The sequence below is a fragment of the Rhincodon typus genome, chromosome 7 (assembly GCF_021869965.1).
Source record: "Rhincodon typus isolate 14 chromosome 7, sRhiTyp1.1, whole genome shotgun sequence".
NCBI classification, from domain to species: domain Eukaryota; kingdom Metazoa; phylum Chordata; class Chondrichthyes; order Orectolobiformes; family Rhincodontidae; genus Rhincodon; species Rhincodon typus.
The window spans coordinates 60,386,543-60,408,417 of NC_063338.1; the positions used below are offsets into that span (position 1 = coordinate 60,386,543).

The 21,875-nt window shown below is 39.3% G+C and overlaps 1 protein-coding gene across 1 annotated transcript in view; it reads right to left on the reverse strand.

Annotated features, from left to right (window-relative positions):
* lrp2a (low density lipoprotein receptor-related protein 2a) overlaps positions 1-21,875 on the reverse strand; it is a 286,554-nt gene that overhangs the window by 198,030 nt on the left and 66,649 nt on the right. The window contains exons 5-8 of the mRNA XM_048599223.1: positions 12,340-12,450; positions 9,710-9,823; positions 5,214-5,330; positions 1,675-1,825 (exon numbers count right to left, since the gene is read on the reverse strand). Coding sequence (XP_048455180.1) covers positions 1,675-1,825; positions 5,214-5,330; positions 9,710-9,823; positions 12,340-12,450 — 493 coding nt within the window. The remainder of the gene's footprint in view (positions 1-1,674; positions 1,826-5,213; positions 5,331-9,709; positions 9,824-12,339; positions 12,451-21,875) is intronic.

Sequence of the window (21,875 nt, forward strand, 5' to 3'; positions counted from 1 at the left end):
CCCCACCCTAACTCCCCACCTACACTCACCTTTACTGGCTCCATCCCCGCCTCTTTGACCTGTCTGTCTCCTCTCTGCCTATCTTCTCCTTTATCCATCTTCTATCCACCTCCCCCTCTCTCTCTCTTTATTTCAGAATCCCCTTCCCCTCCCCCATTTCTGAAGAAGGGTCCAGACCCGAAACGTCAGCTTTCCTGCTCCTCTGATGCTGCTTGGTCTGCTGTGTTCATCCAGCTCTACAGCTTGTTATCTCTTTATTTTAATGTTAGCTGGTTAATGCAAAACAAGCCATTTTGTTTAGTTTGATGTATTAATTGCCTAAATATATGTGGTCTTTAGCTTATGTTAATTATATTTTGTTCATTACAGTAATAGTCTTATAGCCTGAAATCTTGACCTCAGTTCTTTCCATTAGTCCCAGGAAATTCATAGAGCTTTTAGTAGTTAGCTACATGGACATTAAAACGTGAGTGATTCATTTTTATAATGTACTGGCAGAGAGTGGAATACTACTTTGTACAAACCTCTACTGGATTTCTAAAGAACTGAGGATTACTATCTAGAAGATAACAGCATGCACAAAATCTGCGAAAGTGAGAGCCAGACTTGAACAATGGATTTATTCTGTAATACTCTGATTTAATATTAAAATGATAGGCAGAATACTTTTAGCAGAACTTTTTTTCAGACATAAGGCAATCTAAATTAAAATCATTGAGTCTCCAATTTCTGTCCCTCCCCTTTGTTTTTGAAGATACTTACTAGAATATAGTTCTATAAGCAGCAGTTACCTGATAAAGCCTCGCCCAATCACTATTGACAAGCTATATACAAGTGGAAGACAGCAAAATCTAATCCAATGATATTTTGAATGGCATTCCAGGATAAGTTACTGTATAAGCATTAGGAATAGAAGCTCCATGGGTTTTGTCCTTCCCTAATCGACAGCACTGCAGTTAATTTAACTTAAAATTTGTCTATGCCAGCAGTTCTCAACCTTTTGCATCTTATATGCTATTTCATCAAAAACTCCAGTTCCCTCCATGAGAAAAACAAAACCTCACTTTTTCCAAAGAGTGTATTTTTATATTTACACATGTTTCAGTATTGTATGTCATTCATGGAAATATTTAAATACATTAAAAATTGCATTGATTCTGCTGAGATAATTTTTAATTGCTAAATTGTAAAACACAGGACAAGCTAATGATTGAGTTATTAATGAGAAATCGGCCACTGCATTTAGTTGGCACTTGTGTCTCACCACTGGCACACTCACTGCTGGTTGAGAAACACTGTTCTACACAAAATATTATCTGGGGCAGAACTGAATTCTGAGAAATGGCTGTAAAATACTGCCAAATCAAATCATCATCCAGGCTTGTGGCCATGGAGATTTGCAAACAATTTGGCAAGAAAAATCATCTAAAGGCTAGAAAAGCAATTGAATTTGAGATGGGCAGAAAGGGGAAGAGAAGGCTGTAATCAGATCAGCCCTGATCTTATTGACTGGTGGAGCAGGCTCAAAGTACTGAGTGAATGGCCTACTCCTGATCCTACTTCTTATGATCTTCTGATTATGAACTTCTGAACTATGATTATGATCTTAAAGTCTATAATCGGACTAATGCCCAGATGGTAAGGATGAATATTTTCCCCATATCTTCAGATTACTCACTGCAATTGTTTCCTGTTGTGGTGTTTGTTTCATCTTCACCAAAGGAACAATCGTTGATCTGATCACACAATTTGTTTACAGGGATACAGTCCCGGGAGTTTGGACAAGTCCATTCACCTGGTAAGCAGTCTTCCTGTTGCCTCCTTTCTGGTCAGAAAATGTAAGTAGAAATATATTTGTGAAATCTGCAGGGCCCCAACACGAAACATGTCTTGGTTTAAGCAAACTTTTGAACCATCTAAAAATACACTATGTAAATCAGGCTGAGCCTGAAAAACAAACTCAAATGCACCAGAAATAACATGTCTCCAAAGAAAAAAGCTGGGGATACATGTGAAATAACTCCACTGAGGCCGTTATCCCATCACCAAGTCACCCCTTATTTACACACGGAGAGTCCTTGACACTGATCCAGCTCTCAGCGTGGTCAACCAGGACACCCTGATTGGACCAGATTAACAGCCCCAGTCAGGGAACTCATATTCTCTGAGGTCTATCTGGCTGATCTTGTGCAATCACTACAATATGAATATATTCACTGTGCCAGTATAGATATGGTATTCAATTAATTTGCTTCATAACTTACCAGCACAATTTTTTGAAATTGCAGATTTTCAGGATTACAGTTTATCATGGCATTTTGCTCATCTCAGAATATGTGGAAACTATGGCTGAAGTCAAGGAATCCTCAAGTCAGGAATTCCCTTATCCCATTTGGAACTCAGTGGTCAATTGGTACAGGTTAACTTCATTTCACCAGGGTGCCTGACTGATCCTGGTGAGAAGAGGATTAACCTGGGGTCAAGGAATCAGGGTTGGAGGTTTAGAGGAGCCCAGAAAGCACCAGAAGGGAGTGAACTGACCACCTGTGAGAGGTCTACTCCGGCAACAAGATGACCCCTAGAAGGGGAACACAGCATCCATTCTTGGCTCCCCAGTTTTAGCGAAGCATGTATACCCACTCCACTGCTTACCATATTCTCTGCCAGAGAGCTGATAACTCTGAAGCCACAGTTGTGCTCACCAGGAGAGATGAGTCTTGGGAGACAAGTAGGAGTCAGGTAAGGGTGAAACTAAATAATAACGAAATGTATCAAGCAGGCCAGCCCCTCATATTTCGGGAACATCTCTCGATAAAACATAGCGAATGGAGCCTCTGGTTCTTACTGCCTGTTAGACTGCTCCAGAGTGGTTGCCTCCAGTACAATGACAGCCTGTCCACATGGCAGAGGCTGATCAGCTGCTGGGAAAGTGCTGGCAACCCGCTCTTACTGTCCCTCAGTAAGGTCTAAATGATTTCCCATCTCCATGTTGCAGAGGTCAGTCTTTGTCTCTGCCTGCTGTTAGGAAATATTCCAGGCAGCCAAAATGCAGAGAGCCATCCTGATGCAGCTTCTTGTTATTATCCTGGCATCACTATTCCCCCACCTTCACACCTTTCCAGGACTTCTTTGCCAGGACTCTGCCCAATGTTAATCTGTGTCCTGCTCCACAGATGCTGCATGATTGCTGAGTGTTTCCAGTGTATTTGTGGTTGAATTTTCAGAAGTACAACCCTAAGGGACTGAGTCATTGATGTAATGATTCCTCCTGATTCTATGAACAGAATCTTAACAAAACAGATCCATACACAACAGAATAGAACTGCAGGTACTGGTGGTGCCCAAAACTCTGTTTATTATTAAAGTGTGATTGGCCAGGGCTGATTAACTCTGTGACAGCATGAGCATCTTACTCCCAAATTTCCTCGTCAATCAGAGGTTTGGCAGGAAGACACACTGAATCCGTCAAATGAAGGTTTCCTGGATAGAGGTACATTGATTCAAGAACTTCAGCAACCACAGGAATGGGAAGAAAACATGGGAAGGTTGTCTCATTTGTCACACCTCTATCTGGAGGCCATGCTGTGTGATCTGAGGACCCTCATTGAGGTGATATTTGACAAAGTGCAGACGAAAAAATGAGTCACTTGATCTAGTGAAGTAGTTGATAGTGGAAGTTAACAGTAGGGTTTTTGGCCCTTAAACCTGGAGATGTGCTACAATATTTACAAAGACCTCAGGAAGTTGGGTGAATTGAGTAACACTTTCAGGTGCCAAGCCCCACATTCTGACTTGGCCATTATTTCTTTGCAACAGAATTCCTCAAAACAACATATCTTGAAACTACACTCATTCCTCTCACTCATTTTGTATGCTGCCTCAAAGTCACCATCCATTCCACTCAATCCATTTCTTGCATTCATAACTCTCTGCTTTCTACAGTTGCAGAGGAGAATATAGATCTCAAGGATGAGGCAGAGAACAAGGAGGAGTCATGGAAAATACCTTGTAACAGCCACCTCAGTGGCTATTGGCAATTATGAGCTCCTACTCAGTGAGAAGGCTATAGCAGTGAGCAATGACCTGCTCTGCAATCCTGAACTTCCTGAGGCACTGACTCTCATTTGTATTAAGACAGCTAATCTACTCATCTATGCTGTGTTAGAGGGCTTAGTTCCTTCAAGCTCTTTGAATCTGTGGATTCATTTGACGGATTCAGTGTGTCTTCCTGCCAAACCTCTGATTGACGAGGAAATTTGGGAGTAAGATGCTCATGCTGTCAGAGTTAAACAGCCCTGGCCAATCACACTTTAATAATAAACAGAGTTTTGGGCACCACCAGTACCTGCAGTTCTATTCTGTTGTTTATGGATCTGTTTTGTTAAGATTCTGTTCATAGAATCAGGAGGAATCATTACATCAATGACTCAGTCCCTTAGGGTTGTACTTCTGAGGAAAAGACAACTACTGGTCCAGGTTCTCCATGTGTTGCTACTTCTCTTATACTTTATCAGAGGTGCAAATTAAAACTGCACAAGTTGGTCTCATGCCAAAGAGGAAGAAGGGTGGCAACACAGAAATGCAGCTTAAGGTGTATGAAGTGTAAGACAGTTGAACTGACTACCAAGAAGTTGGAAATCATGTATCAAGCTGCAAGAGTTCACTTTTAGAAGTGTTATAAGCAGCAACCTTTCAGTTATAGCTTCAGTGAGGCTTCCCATCCTATCCATTTCACTGAAAAAAGCACTCCTTGTTCTGCATCAATCTCATTGAACCTGAGGCAATTCAATGGTATCAGGGAAACCCAACGCTGTCATTAAAGCCAGAATGAAAGTTTAAATTCAGAAGTTTCGTGTTTCACTTACTTTCCCAAGAGTCACATGGAGGCTCACACCCTACCTGAAAACCCTGTAGGTCAATTCCAGGAATGTGAAATCTGCCAGGTTCCAGGTCTGGTGACATTTTTTGGAAGTTTATTCCTCAGACCCATCTTCTCTACAAATACTTTCTATGGACTCCAATGACAGCAATAATGATGTAATCAGTCAAATACTGAATGAAGTCCATTGTGTTAACATTATCAAAACGCTCCATTTATAATTCAAGGTAGTATCCACAATTGGTAACTTCTAAATTCTCATTCAACTGTTTACCAATCCCACTCAATCATTTACTTTAATTTTTATATACTCATTGACTGCCCACGTTCTTACCACATCCTTTTTCATCAGCATTATCTCCACAGTCATCATCTCCATCACAGAGCCAATTCTGGTGAATGCAATGGCCACTGGGGCAGGTAAAATAATTTCCTGAGCAGGCTGGATAAACTGTAAAACACAGGAAAGTATCACCCCATTAACATTAAAAGTAATAATATCTTAAATGTTAAAATACTGACCCCTCAGAGTGTTAGTATGTATTTTTAGGTCAAAACAGAACTTGACAAATATTACTCCAATTTTTGACATTTGCCTATAGAAAAGGAAATAGAAAGTACTAAACACAGTATGTTTCCACCTGTAAATATTTGTCTTGATTCAGGGTCTGTTATTCAATTTAACTACAAATGTATGTTTTACATAGAAAATTACTCTGAATCAATGTATACTCAAAAGAAGCTGCCATACATCGAAATGTCAATCACTGCATCTGTCAGCTACTTTCTCAAACATTCTCAATGGCAGAAGGAGATGAAAGGATAGCAAAGATACTGTCAATTCAGTTTACTCCCATATATTCCTTATAACCGGTTATGTAGAATCAAATGTTGGTCACATATTTTTCCCTGGCCAGAGACTGTGCAAGCAGTAGACTCAATCCCACAAAGTGAAACAACCTGAATTAAGTGCATTTTTTACAGGCTTGCCATTAATTTTAAATACATTTTGAAATATTCAGCCTTTTCAGAAAGGAATTTAAATAAGATTTTATTATGCATGGACCAACAGAGTAAAACTATCCCAATTGACAGAAATTGGCAATTTTGTTATTCATTGGTGAGATATGGGCATTGTTGGAAAAGCGAAAGTCCCCAGGAACAGATGTGGTAAGACTTCCCTGTTTTTATAATAAATAATAACAACAGGTCTAATCAAATCTCCTGCATCTGTAGTATTTTGCTCTTATTTACCACTTATATTCTCCATCCCTCATGTAATAAAGATCAACATCGCATTTGCTTCACCTTGTTGTCTATCATTAATTTCCCTTCAGAAGTTGGTGGTAAGCTGCCACCAAGTAGTGCAGTACAGCACAATGCCATTAGGTAAGGAATTTAAAGGTTTTGATCTAGCAATGATGAGAGAATGGCAATATATTTCCAAGTCCGGAAGGTGTGTGACTTAGAAGAAAACTTGTTCACTTGCACCTGTTAACATTGTCCTTCTCGATAGTACAGACCTTGAGTTTGAAAGTTACTGTCAATGGGTTGCTGCAGTGTACTTTGCAGATGGAACACAGAGGGAGTGAATGTTTAAGGTGATGGATAAGGTGCTGATTAAGTGGGCTGCCCAGACAGAATAACAGAAATAAAAGCAAATTGTGAGGGGGACACACCAGGAACTTAGATAGGATAAGTGAATGAAGAAAGATTTCAAAGATGGAGTAAATTTTGTAGGAACATGTTGGGTTGTCCACTTTGGAAGGAAGAATTGAAAACCAGAATATTATTTAAATAGAAAGAGACTATATGACCATTGTAGTACAAGGCAGTTTGAGTGTCCTTGAAAGTGAATCACAGTAAGTAAACAAGCAGCTACAGCAAGTAATTAGGAAAGTAGATGGAATGTTGGCCATTATTACAAGACAGGTGGAGAGTACAAGTAGGTAATAAAAACAAACGACCACCGATGCAGGAGATCTGATCGGACCTGTTATTATTTATTAACAAAATAGGGAAGTCTTGCTTACAGTTGAACAGAGAGAATAAGGTGAGACTACACCTCATGTACTGTGCACAGTTTTGATTGCCTTTCTCTGTAGATGATACACGCTGCTGCATTTGTGCTTTGGTGGTAAAAGAAATTAATGTGAACGTGATGGATGGGGACCAATCAAGCAGGTCCTTTGTCCAGGTTGGAGTTAAGCCTTTTGAAAATTGTTGGAGCTGCACCCATTCAAGCATGTGGAGATTATTCCATTACACTCCTGACATGTGCCTTCTGGACAGTGGAATGGCTTTGATGCGTGAGGACTTGAATAACACTCCCAGAACATCTCTCTCCTGTTGATGATTCAACATGTGTAGCAAATGTGGAACTTAGCACTTGTTAGCCCAAACCTGAACTTTATTTACGGCCTACTGTATGTGGACATGGACTGCTTCAATATCTCAGGGATTGTGAATGGTCCTGACCACTGTGCAAACATCAGGAAATGTACCTAGTTCTGACCTTATGATGGAAATAAGGTAATTGATGCTGCAGGTGAAGATGGTCGGGCCTAGAAAACCATCGAAAGAAGTGGTGCAACAAGGTCCTGAGGTTAAGATGATTGCTCTCTAATAGCAACAACTAGATTTATTTGTGCTAGGAATGATTCCAATCATTAGAGAATTTTTCCTCTAAATCTCATTTACTTTTGTTTTAAATGAGCTTCTTGATACCATATTGGATCCTATGCTGCCTTAATGTCACTCTCATCTCACTTCTGGAATTCAGCTCTTTTGTCCATTTTTGTAATGAGGTTTGAAGCTGACTCACCCCGGCAGAAGCCAAACTGAGCTACAGTCAGCAGATTATTGATGAGCAAGAATTATTTGATTCTTTGATAGTCTTGTTGACATGGCTTTCTGGCACTGTTGAGAGTAGAATGATGGAACGGTAATTGACCAGATAAGACCTCTCTTGCTTCTTGTGGACCAGGCATACTAAGGCAATTTTCTTAATAAAAATCAAGAGAACTGCAGATGCTGTAAATCAGGAACAAAAACAAAGTTGCTGGAAAAGCTCAGCAGGTCTGGCAGCATCTGTGAAGGAGAAAACAGAGTTAACGTTTCGGATCCGGTGACACTTTCTCAGAACTGGACCCGAAACGTTAACTCTGTTTTTTCCCTCACAGATGCTGCCAGACCTGCTGAGCTTTTCCAGCAACTTTGTTTTTGTTGTTGAAGGCAATTTTCTTCATTGCTGGGCAGATGGTGATACAATGATCATATCACCAGTCTATTAATACTCTGGGGACATGGGCTCAATTTGTTCATTTTTTTTGTAAATCTATAACATAGAACTATTATCAGTAATGATGATCATAACATTACTATTGGTTGTTGTAAGAAGCCTATCTCCATCATTAAAGCCCCTCAGAGAAGAAATTCTAGCATTGTTACCTGCTCTGGTCCGCAACTTCTGATCTACAGTAAAAGGTTGAATCAGAACTGTCCTTTGTTCTGAACCCAATAATTTTTGCTATACCTAGTGGGCTCAGTTACTTCTCTACATCACAGGGCGTGAATCAAAGGAGCTGAAGACTGGAATCTGTCTCTGGGGACATCAGCGGTAGGTTACGATTGATCATCTATTGGGCCTATCTACTTGAAAGTGTCTTCCAAAGCTCAACCTGTTACCATGAGAAATCAATGGATCCAGAGTCAATACTGAGGATTCACAGAACCACTCAATCCCGAGCATATAACACTGTACTCCCACCTCCCATGATTACAATGGAGCATTGGACATTGAATTATACCTTACAGCCTGTGAATATGACTACATCAGACTGCTGCTTAATAAGTCTAGATCAGCTCTCACCACCTCGACACAAGTCCCCAGATCTCATTGTAGAGAACTTTGCTGGGTTGATTAGGCAGTTACCTTGTTGTGTCTAGTTTATGGATTGATGCCAGGTGGCCTGTCCTGTCTTACTCATATACAATTTTCTGTTGTGCTTTTATACAACTGAGTTGTTTGCTAGGCCATTTCAAAGGACAGTTCCAAGTCATCCACAATGCTGTGGATCTAGAGGCCAGGCTGGGTAAGTATTCTGAAGGACGGTAGTGAAAAAGATTTTGTTTAAATTGCCATTTCAATTCACCACTTCTAATTCTAATTTCCCAGATTTATTTTATTAATTGGACTTTAATTCTGTCAGCTTCCATGTTGAAATTTGAACTGAATTCTTCACAGAAGTCGTCCAGGCCTCTGCAGCATTATAATGTTATTCCAACGCCATACCCATTATTCTACCACTTCGATAGCACAGGATGTCCTGACACAGGCTGATGAAGCAGCAGATGCTGTTCTAAGTCTCAACATTGGGAAGAGAGAAAATAAGTGTTTGTATTTTAATCTTTCTACACTTGACATGATAGCCAATGTTCCAGCATTCATTTTTGAATACAAATTGATTTATCTCAATAAATTCAAAATTCATATGAAAAAATGTTGTTCCTATGCTGAAAATGAGTCTTTTCAAATGTTATTATATTGATAAAAAGTATGAAACATCATACTGATCAGGTTTCAATCTCACAAAAATGCTTGCCACAACATTTCAATATTAGTGAGTTTGTAGATGCATTTTCAGAATGGAGCAAATTAAATTATAAATTAAGTTAAATCTTAGATTACCCAAGTACCATAATTGTAGAGCATCCAAGTAGCCTATAATATTTTTTTAAAATACAGAAAAAGTTTACGCTGAGCACATTGACATTACTTTCAAAGTAGGTTACAATAAAACACAGAATAAAATAAAAGTAATACAATACCACATTTTTGCTCATCACTTCTATCTCCACAGTCATCATCGTGGTCACATACAAATATCTCTGGGATGCATTCTGCATTGGCACATTGAAACTGACCACTGTTACATCTCTGAGCTGCAAAAGGTAAAGAGATGAGGGAAAGTTTTGGAGTAAGAAATGAGGAAAATAAATAGAGATTCATACACTTTTCAGAATTCTTCAGTAATTTTTTAAGATTTAAAGTTCTACAACCTACAGCTTAATGGCAGGTGAATTGCCAGTAAGATCTTGAAGTATTTGATAAAATCAGGCCCCAGACTATGCTGGATTTTCTGGCCTAGGGGGACAGAATGACCCCTGTGAAGCATGACGTGAATGAAAATAATATCTGAATTCACATCTCTAAACACTGTCCGGTAGACTCTGTTTTAAAAGTATGTAATGTGAGACTGAGAGTTGAGGGGAAACTACAATAAGACTTACCGTCTAATGTGTCTGTCACTGGTGTAGAATGACAATTTTGGTGGAGCATCAATTTTAGGAAGGGAGAAGAGAAAACTAGAAATAGAAAGTTTTGTCAAGAATTTACTCTAACGTGAATTTTATTTCACTAAAATACAAAACATTGGGAGTTCAGTCAAGAATGAAGGCGTAATCATCAAGCTTCAGGAAATAAGCCAGTGAATATCCTCATTCCGCATTTGATAGCATAATTCAAATGTTCATCATGATGAAACAGCTAAAATTCCCAATAAAATTGGATGAATTAAGTGTATTAAAACTGCAGTTGTTGCAGAAAGTTAGGAATCCAATCACTTTTTTGAAACAAAGTGTCAATATCATTTTTTATTGTTGTTCGGTCATGCAGAATTTGAGCATTTCTGAAAAAAGACATCTTGTTGAAGCTTTTCATCTTACACTCATCAGGCTAGTTCATAAATACCAATGAAAGGGGCAAACAGATATTTATACTGCATGATGGGAGAATGCTGTTTGAGATAATGAAGAAATATGAAGTGCTAAGTAAACAGAATGTGCTTGTGAGATTAGGGGCAATATTCATGTGTATGATAAGCCCTAATACAGACTACAGGGGGTTCTGTTATAACGCAATAGTTGCATTCCAGCACAACATCATGTTATAGAAAATCATGCTATATAAATAACTGGGCCTATGGGAAAAGCAGGGCTAGGGGCAGACCTCTCAAAAAAGTGTAACAAAGGATAGCACTACTGTCAACAGCTGTTCAGACAGGTTGGTCCAACTGTGACAGCGGCTTTGCAGCTCCTTCTCGGATTGACACAACTAACCTCACTATTTCCAAAAAGTGCAGGACAATTACCCAGGTGTCCTGGTCAATACTTATCCCTTAGTCAGGAACACAATGACAAATTGTCTGGTCATTATCACATTGTTGCTTGTGGGAGAGTGTTGTGTGAAAATTGGCTGCTGTATTTTCTACAATGACTGCACTTCAAAAATACTTCCAGTGGCTGTCAAGCTCTTTGTAACATCCTGAGGTTGTGAAAGGTGTAAGCCTTTGTAAGCAAGAAGATCTAGGTTCAAGTCCTGTCTCAGAACTGCCAGGGAAGGTGCATTCACAATGTGATTAAAAAGATTGAGTATCAATCAGCAAATTCTTTCAACACTGCCAGTAGCAGATCGTAAGATTGGGACAGATTCCTGGTCAGCCATGTGACTGAAAGAACATTGGAGACTCTACCACCACTATCCACAGTTCCAGACTATGACATATACATGTGTATGTTGCCATGGTAATTTAGACTCCTTCAGAAATGTTAACACCACAACACAAGGGTATCGGGGCAAATGGAGCAAAAGTGGGAAAATCAAGTTGAAACATAAGTCAACCATGATCTGACTAATTACTTTAATAGGCTGCTGGAGCCTCCTGATGTACCCAGATCCTGTGCCTCACAGTGTTTCCTTCCAAGATAAGTTAGATATACTGTTTTTCACTCTCCCCTACACACTACTTTTCCTGATAACAGACCTGCTGGATTCTTACTTTTCAGTTTTAATGAAGGCTGACAGGGAGAATTTCTCTGGGACTCTCAGTATCACAGCATTGTACGAGTACACTGTAGGTATCATTAGCAAAGGGCTCTTGACAGCGAAATGCCTACTTGATGGAATCGCGTTATAGCCAACCCAAGTTCATGTTGTAGAAATAATGTTCACCTATTCGCCAGTCACGTTAAAGCCAATTTGCGTTGCCAGAACACATGTTAAGCAGAACCCCCTATATTTGCAGATTCATGACAAAGTAGCGTAATACAAGTTACCATTATTATAGAAAGGATGTATAGCTTTCCTGCTTTCCACATATTGTGTAGCAAATACCCGTGCAAAAAGCTGATAAAAAGAATCAGCCACTTGTTATAAAAACCGTCCAATTCTCATTTTCATTGATCCACCCTATTCGAGCAATTTCATTGAGGAGATAAGAACTTTTTTTGATGAGGTCCATTTCGCTATTCAATTTATTCATTTTTCTGAACTGTAGAGGGCATAATAAGTTGTTTCAGACATGGCCTGTGTTTCATTATGTCTGTATGTCAATGACTTTAATAGATGATTTGGTATGGTCAGGCAGTTAGGATCTAAACATCAGAAAAGGAGAACATACTGCAATTGCTTTCATCTGTTCCATCCCTGCAGTTCAACTTTCCATCACAGTGTTGGCTAGAGTTGTAACAGGCTCCATTTGAGCACTCCATTTGTGTGCAAATAGGGTAATCTAATGCAAAGAAAAGAAATAAAGCAAGTTATAAATTTACTGAACATTGTCTAAACTAACAGATCATACATAAACAATGTATATGTCTTGTGTAGATGCTGTACATTTTACTGCTCAAGTGAAGACTCAAATGACCTAAACATCTAAAGTCTAGCAAGTTTTGCATCTAAAGTTTTGCAAGTTTTTTTTTTATCTTTCAAAGTTTATCTGACAGGTAACAGTTATCTTCATTCTCTGAATTTTCCATCATTATAGAATCTTAAAATCATCTGATACAGATGGAGACCATTCATCATGTGCCATCTGCACCCACCTTCTGCACTCAATAATAACAAAATCCAGTTTTTATTCTCATAATCTTTACTGCGAAGATTAATCTTTTCCATTTGTATTCTATACTGTTTATTTATATTGTTAAACATTTTTATGAACCTAAATAAAAAACAAAGTACTTGAAAAACTCAAAAGGCTGACAGTATCTTTAGAGAGAGAAATCGTGTTAACGTTTGTGTTCAATATCACTCTCCTTCAGAACAAAACTGTATAAATTAACATGTCTCCTTGTTCTTAATGTTTCATACAACTCAACCTAAGTCTACCTTTCTAAGCCTTTAAAGATTTGCATCTCAGATAAATGTAATTCTGAAAGGACAATAGCTCAATAAAGCTCAAATGAACTGTGTAATTGATTTATCTTCAGAAGTTAAAAGGGCTTTGAGCAATCATTTTATCAACATGCATTTAAACTGGAGCAAGTCAGTTTGACGCCACTTTCATCTTTGTTGCCATCACTGGTTACTCAATCTGCCTACGAAGTAGAGGTTGTATAAGTCAGAGGAAACTACTGCCACTGTCACCTAAAGTGATGCTCACCTGCTCTCAGATAAAATACTGCCAAGTTCAGGCAACAACTGGTTTATTTTACATTGTGTGTATTTTCATTTTGCTGCTTACAGGTATATGAAAATGTACTGAGTGAACTCTGAAGTCTTAAAGGCTTCCAGCTATATGCTTTTCACTTCATTGTATCTTACTAGGAATTCTGAAGTGAGTGATTCACCTACTGACTCCTCATAGTCTCTTCACCATGCACAAAGCCTATGGGCGCAGCTGCAATGTCACACAAGAAACTCAACACCTTCCAGAACAAAGGATTTATAAGTATTAGTGGTTATGATTTGTTTTTATTGTTTGAACCTGCTCTAGATAAAGGATGGATGTGGTAACTGTGTACAGCTGGAATTGGTGTCTTTGCTTGGTCCTCTGCGTAGGGAAGTGACTGAAAGGACTGAGTGCAGATGCCAACATTCTTGATGGAACATCCTCCTGGAAGATAAAGCATGTGACAACAGAGCTCCAAAGTCTAGTAATGGAAGGCATCACTCAAAAGTGTTTTTTTTAAAATCAAATTGCAGAAAACATGCATTGTAAGTATGGGCTGTCTACTGGAATCTGTTGGTTCTCCCAGTTTTAGTATTTTTCTGCTTAGGTCTTATAGCTACTAAGGTTTACCCTTGGGCGCAGTCAGTGTTAATAGTTGATGTTTCACAATGTATGCTCCACAATTTGATGACTCAATGTCTCTCTTCCAGCAGCTGATGCTGTTGTGCATGTACCCGTTTCCCTTTCCTAATTCTCTTCCAGACTAGATGGGAACCTAGGAAGATCCTTATGACCATGACCAACTCCAGTGACTCTAATATAATCCTTAATGAAGTATAATAGCACAGCACTCAATCTCTTTCGGTGACATCAGCAGAAAATTTGTCTAATAAATGGCAATAGGGCTTTGGTAGAATCTTGACAAAGTGCCCAGAAAGTCTCCTGATATGACTCGCATGTCCTCTTCAAACTTAGAGTACTCTGTCAGTCTCTAGGAGCAAGTGAGCAATAAAAGCTGAACATGGCTTCAAGTAACATGAGCAATCCTCACCCATTTTAGCTAATTTCTGTTACAAGAGATCCTCTGTTGCAATGCCAGCCTGCAACATGGCATACAAGTTCTTTAATGAGGATTAGGAGCAACATTGCTTGGTCATGAGAGCTTTGATGAACTTTGGGTGGCTGTTCCTAATTTCCATCATTTGTGTGTGTAAAATGTATCAAATAGGAAACATAGTCTGTGTAAATGGAATTAAGATTTCAGCTAATAACCTCACTTGCAATATTTTTTCTTAAACACTTTGTCCTAAAACTTTAAGATTTTCGTATTTCAAGTGTTTAGTCTCTCCAGTATTCATGACGACATATGGTAAGTGTAGCATATTTAGGGCAACAAATGACTATTAACAAATGTTTCTCAAAGCTTGCCTTTACAGGTGATTTTCCTCACCACAATTTGAGGCTGGTTTAGGCTAATTATCAAAGATTGGTCACTATCTGTCTACAAAATCATTAGTATTATTAGCTCATGACTACCAGGATGGCAGATGGCAAATTAGATGGAAATAGGTGTTTCTTTCATCTACTTTTTTATCAACCAAATTGAAGATTGAAACATTTGAAAGAACTGAATTTTTGTTGGTTGAAAAGCGACTTTTTGCACAGGCAGTCAAATGCTCTTAACTGAAATGGTTAACCCAGAGAAAGGGCTGTTAATCCAATGTATGGAATAGAAGGTGCATGAGATTTAAGGAAATGCATTTCTCACTTAAAGTTTACCACATTTTTAATCAATGTTTTTGCCTGCTATGATCAAATGTCCTTATTTTTGCCTTTTCTCTGTCATATTTATATGGTACCATGGCTGACTTGGAAGAGTGCACCAAAATTCCCATATATAGGAACAGATAAAGAGAAACAGATAAAACACAAATATTATGAGTAAAGAAACAGAGTCAGGGAAACAGTTCTATATCACCAATCCAGATAACAAATTAATGAGTTGTTCTCACAGTCTTTTCAATTCTGTAATAGAAATACATTGTTATCTCTGCAGCCTTGATCAGTCTTTAATCTGCTTGTTGATTAGTTGGACCCGAGGCCTTCCTTTTCCTTTGCTTTAGAATTATTTCCTTTAGTGGCTTTGAATATAGTTTTCCAGCTCTTTCAACACAGAAGTGAAGAGAGCAACATTACAGAGAAAGGGGACAAAGAGAGAGATATTAATGCAGCTAGCATCTAGGAGTTTCCTTGCTTTTCTTTGCATTTCCCTCACAGGATCTGTGTTAAGCTACAGCTGGAACAACTCGAGATTTGTTTCAATGTTGAGCTCTCCTGAACCCTTAATTAATAGTGCCAATTTGTCTGGACTCATTGTTTCCGGACTCAAGGTAAAAGATAACGTCATTTCATGCGCAACACTTAGCCACGACTTGTTTTTCCAAATTGAAAACAACTCATTGTACATTGGCCCCTTTTAAATAGAGTGATTTTTTTCTAATTCACACTCAATGGTCCAAAACTAAAGAGATGTAGCTCTTTATAACAATAATATCATTTTTATGCTTTGGAAAGTTAAAAGTGATTCTTCAAGCTTCAGCAAATTTGACTATTTTGATCCTTGTCACTTTATACAACTATATACATTCTTAGGTAACTATTTTTAATAAGAGTTCTTAAACCAAGTCATTCAATTTTAATTAATTGCAGGATATCTTATTCCACTGTACTGTCTTATATTTCACGTTTTTTTTGTCAAAGTTTGACTGTAAAATTTAATAACTTGTTAAATCTAGAAATTTCATGCTGAGATTATGTCTACAATGAGCTGTTGGACACATCAAAATGTAGAAGGAATTTCGAAACTGCTGTAGCATTTTAATCTGTCACTAACATTGCCTCACTGAAATTCAATAAGTTAACAACCAAGATAGGAATATCTGGAATAGTGCCCTGAACCTGGCTATAATTTTTATATTCCTTCATTCATTTCACCTTCCATGTTTAATAGGTAAGGTTACCAATCCATATAGGGAAATCTAAGAGATAACTGCTGATTTTGGAACATTTCACCAGAAGTGCTTTCCTTCACAAGAATGTCTCTTCAGTTCTTTCTAGATTGTAATCTGTTCTGCTCTTTCAACATCTTATTCATCTTTGTGTGTACCTTAAAAAAAATCCTTTGTAAAATCAATCCGAAATATTTATGAAACCATCATAAATGCAGCTACTGCTCATTTTATTTCTTATCCTATTCCCTGGTTGAACAAGCTCTAAGATACACACCATGACATTCAGTTCGAGGGTGCATAAAATGACCTAGAGGATCTACCTTTTTTTTCCCTCTTTTTCTCATATTGGAGGGCTTCTAGTTTACAGTCAATACTCCGGGCAGGGTGAAATCAGAAATGTAACTTGAAAGGCCATGAATATTCAGTATGCCTTAACTGTCAGATAATCTATTACTTCATAAATTCAAGGCCCACTGGATTTGCAAAAAGTTATTTCTTTAAAATCCAATAAGTTTGTAAATTCATGACTTATACTAAGTTATTTTTGAAAAGCATATGTAAAATGGAGAAGCATGATCATATCCATAACATTTGTTTTTATCATTTCTTAGATTTTTTTCTTACTTACAAGTGCCCAAATCATGCAATTCACTATGTAAACACTATAAATACCTTTAAAGAAAGGCAAAATGATGATAGTCACAAGAAATGTAATAATACAGCACTTATCACTGACAGAGCATTGCTGGGGAGATGGCAGTGTAGTGGTAACATCATTGGATTGATCATTAAGAGGCCTAGTCTAATGCTCTGGGAAGTTTAAGCCTCCAATGAGCAAGCACTTTGCATATGGAATCTATTAAATAAAATTCTCAGTTCTGAGTTAGATTTCGGAGGGTTCCTTATGTGAATGGTTGCCAAAATAAAACTAGAGGGAGTAAAAATTGCTCTAACTCCGCGGTAATGATAAAACTGACCTGCACCCACCCCCACCCTCAGTCACTGACACTCAGCAGCCCCTCCACTACCCTCAATCTTCAATAATCATGGAAACAGAAATTTACAGTGCAGGCAGAGATCATTCGGCCCATAATTTATGTGCTGGATCATGGAAATAGCAGTTATACTTATTCACATTTCCACACTTCTTACATATAACTCTCTAAGTAGCTGATCCTGGCTCAGTCCCTTCTAAAATTACTATGGAACACCTACCACTATATTTTTTAGGCACAGCATTTCAGATCTTGATAACTGAGTGAAGTGATGGGCACAGTCATCTGAGGGCCCAACACTATGGCAAGATTGGAATTCCAGATGTTAGACACTAAGCTAAAACCACTCATCTCAGCAGAAGCAAGATAAAAGTTTGAACTAGTCGCTCTAAACATTCTGGAGGAGACCTACAGAGATATTAGGCAAAGAAATAAAGTGAGAAGATGCAATAACAATCTCAACTACAAACTAAGGGGCTGCTGAGACATCTGTATTGCCTCTTTTAGGAAAGATCTACCACATCTAGTGTAACTCAATTATCTCATAGGCCAGATGTTAGATGTTCAAGCAGTACAATGTTGCTTATGAGATGGTTGCCTGTGTTGTGTCCTTCATGGTATAGATCATATGATTGTAGATCAGAAGGCCAGGAAGAAAATTAGTGCAGGAATGCATTTCCATCCAGATGTCCCCAATTTCATACAAAAATAAATGTACAGGTACTATACACACTGAACAAAATAAAATGTTGCTGGAAAAGCTCAGCAGGTCTGACAGCATCTGTGGAGGAGAAAACAGAGTTAATGTTTCGGGTCCGGTGACCCTTCCTCAGAACTGATGGTGGCTGGGAAAACGTCAGTTTATATGCAGAAAATAGGGAGGTGGGTGGGGTAGGGAGTAAACAATAGGATAGAGCCCAAAGAGAGAGAAAGACAATTGGACAGACAAAGGAGTTGCTAACGATCAGGCTGGGAGGGTGAGTAGTTGTTAATGGGGACTGTTAGTGACTAACAACAGAGGGTGTGTAGTGGCAGGCTATGTGGTAACAAGACCTGGTGTGTGGGGTGGGGGGCTGGGACAAGGGAGAGTTTAGGCCCTAAAATTATTGAACTCAATATTGAGTCCGGAGGGCTGTAGGGTCCCCAAGTGGAAAATGAGGTGTTGTTCCTCCAGCTTCTGTTGGGCTTCACTGGAACACTGTAGCAAGCTGGAGACAGAGATGTTGGCCAGGGAGCAAGGTGGTGCATTGAAGTGGCAGGCAACAGGTAGTTCAGGGTCTTTTTTGCGAGCAGAACGTAGATGTTCTGCGAAGCGGTCACCCAGTCTACACTTCGTTTCCCCAATGTAGAGGAGACCACATTGTGAGCAGCGAATGCAGTAGACTAGATTCTTGGAAGTGCAAGTGAAGTGTTGCTTCACCTGTTTGGGCCCTTGGATTCTGGGGAGGGAGGAGGTAAATGTGCAGGTGTTGCACTTACAGGGGAAGGTGCCGTAGGGCTGTGGGGAGGTGTTGGGGGTGAAGTAAGTGTGGACCAGGGTGTCCCGGAGGGAACGGTCCCTGCGGAAGGCGGACAAGGGAGGGGAGGGGAATATATGTGTCTGGTGGTGGCATCTTGCTGGAGGTGGCAGAAATGGCGTCTGATGACCTTCTGGATGTGGATGCTGGTCGGATGGTAGGTGAGGATAAGGGGAACCCTATCGCTGTTGCAGGAGGGAAGAGAAGGGGTGAGGGCAGAAGTGCGGGAGATGGGTCGGACCCAATTGAGGGCCCTGTGTCAACAACGGAGCTGGGGAATCCTCGGTTGAGGAAGAATGTGAACATTTTGGAGGCTGCCTTGTCGAAGTTGGCTTCATCTGAACATATGCGACGGAGACGGAGGAACTGAGAGAATGGGATGAAGTCTTTACAGGAAGTGGGATGTGAGGATGCATAGTCCAGGTAGCTGTGGGAGTCGGTGGGCTTGTAATGGATATTAGTGGCCAGTCTAACCTAGTTATCTAGGTTACCCAGTGTGCATAGAATTGTTCTTGTGCACTACCAAAGCTGTTCATTATTGTAGTTAATCCCTTTACACACATATGGGTTGTCAGTTTTCCCTCCAACATTTGCCGGTTGGAATGATTGCTCTCTGGTGTTGTTTCAAAATCTTTTCAGCTGCCTCTGTCGACTTATGTTATTTCCTCAGACACCTCTTTCCTTTAGCATCATCTCACTTTATTTGTTTGTCTGTTATCAGTCAATGTGGCATGTGAGGCATTGCAAATCTCCTCTGGAATGTTTAGAGTGACTAGTTCAAGCTTTCATCTTGCTTCTGCCGAGATGAGAGGCTTTAGCTTACTATCTAACATCTGGAATTCCATTCTTGACATAGCTTTAGGTTCTCAAATGAATTATTCCTCTTGGGGTGAGCATCATTCCATCACAGAGCCTCAACTTTACCTTTGAGGGTTTCATTTTTGGATTGCCATCTGGCGTAACTTTAGGTCTGTAGTGCTCATAATGTTGAAAGAAGATCCAGTGTTGAATGGGCACTTCACATTCCTCTGATGCCTTTGTTCTGCTGTCTTCATCTCAATAATTAGAAACCATTTTTCTCCTTCAAACTTGACTTTGTCAATCTGCTCTTAAGTGTAGATTGACTTATTCGAATCTTGTCCGCCATCTCTCGAGCATACACACTTGATTTGTCAGAATCAATGTCCAACATCTCTGTAACAATTGTTTGTATAGGCTTGTTTGTTTTCTTTCTAGGTAATGATATTTAAAGTGGTTTCGCCTTCTGGTGTTAAAACACTATTTTCCCAAAATGGAGAAGCTTTCTTTTGTTTCATATGATGATCTCTGTAATATTTACAACTGGCCCTTTGGCTTTCATCTTTCTGATGGTCCTTCTCTGGATATCTGTTGCTTTTCTCCATATTGTTGCTCTTGAAAAGTCAAGGCTACATTAGGAATAGGGAAATCTGAAACAAACTCAGACTCTGAAGAAGAGTCATAATAAATTTGACACATTAACTCTGTTTCTCTCTCCAGAGATGCTGCCAGACGTACTGAGTTTCCCCCCACATTTTCTGATTTTGTGCTCTAACACACCTGTTGTCCCATGATGTGCTGTAGCTGTTGATTTACATGCCCAGAGCTTCTGCAAATGTTTTGAGCTTCAAGAGTCAGATTGTCTTCCTGTATTAGTCATGGTATCATGGTAGAATTTCTTTGCCTAAGATAAATCCATTTTTGAGGAGACCACCTTTCCGGTGATTGGCTAAGTCACAACTATGGCTGTAAACTCCCCTTTTCTGGCTCCAGTTGAAATGAAAGGTGATACGAAACAGAACTGACAATTCTTTCCACTCATAATGACAAAACTACTACGTTATGACAAATTTAAGTGACAAACTACAGTAGCTACACTTTTCCACCCAAAATCTCTCTGAAGAAATTGTTTAGAATTTTTGTCAATCATTTTGAATCTATTATCTTTGGTTATTGACACTCCCACCAGAAAGCCTTTATTAGGTCACCTCTTAATATTTGTTTCCAAAGAAAATAGTGCAAATATTTGGAACCTTTCTTCATAAGCGAATTTCCTCATCCTTCATAACATCCTGATTATATTCCTCAGAAGTCTTTCTAAAGACCTTTACATCCTTCCTGAATTCTGGTTTCCAGAATTATTTATCCAACTCTAGTTAAGGCTTAACAAGCAATTTATAAAGCTCAAGCATGAACTTCTACTTTTTCTTTCCTCACTCTATTTATAAACCCAAGTAATTAATATACTTTTCAAAACCAGCTTATTGACTCATCCTACTACTTTTCAGGAACTGTGTATGTGGATACCAAGGTCTTGCTGTTCATCCACATATATTTTTTTTTAAAATCCATGTCATTTGCAGTGTCCTGTCTTTCCAGGTCAGGATCTTATATGGACCTGAATGATGTGATCTAGGCAACAAATGTGGCAGAATCATGTGAGAAATCCAGCAGGACCTATCTCAATGTCAGGAGAAACTACAGCATCTTTCAACTAAGTTCCAAGTATCAAGGCAAGATTCTCCCTAGGCAGTGGCAAGTTACTTCTTAAGGGAGATCATTGTTTGTTAGTAGCTGTATTAACTACACATCTCACGTCTTTCATACGCAGCTGTCTATCCCGCCACCAGCCTCTAGCAACCTAGGTGCTGAGAATTCTCAACATGGAAACCACAGCAGATACCTGGTAATTTCAGCTCACAGCTTGCTCCAAAGGACCTCCATGTTAGACATTGGGCACCACATCTCAGGGCACACTCTGTGAGCACCAGCCACATACATTCCACATCCAGAAACATAGGTCTCTGACAAGTGCCAAATTCTCAAAACCCTCATGGCACATCTCTGATCCGCTTGCTGTGTGCGTCTGCACTTCAATACTGCACCTCCGGTCACAATGGCAACTATCATTGCATTGCTGTAGCAGGGACCCTTTGCACTTAGGGACACGTACCTAGTTCATTGACTGGCTCAGGCTGCATATCTGGCCCGTTTGCTTGCCG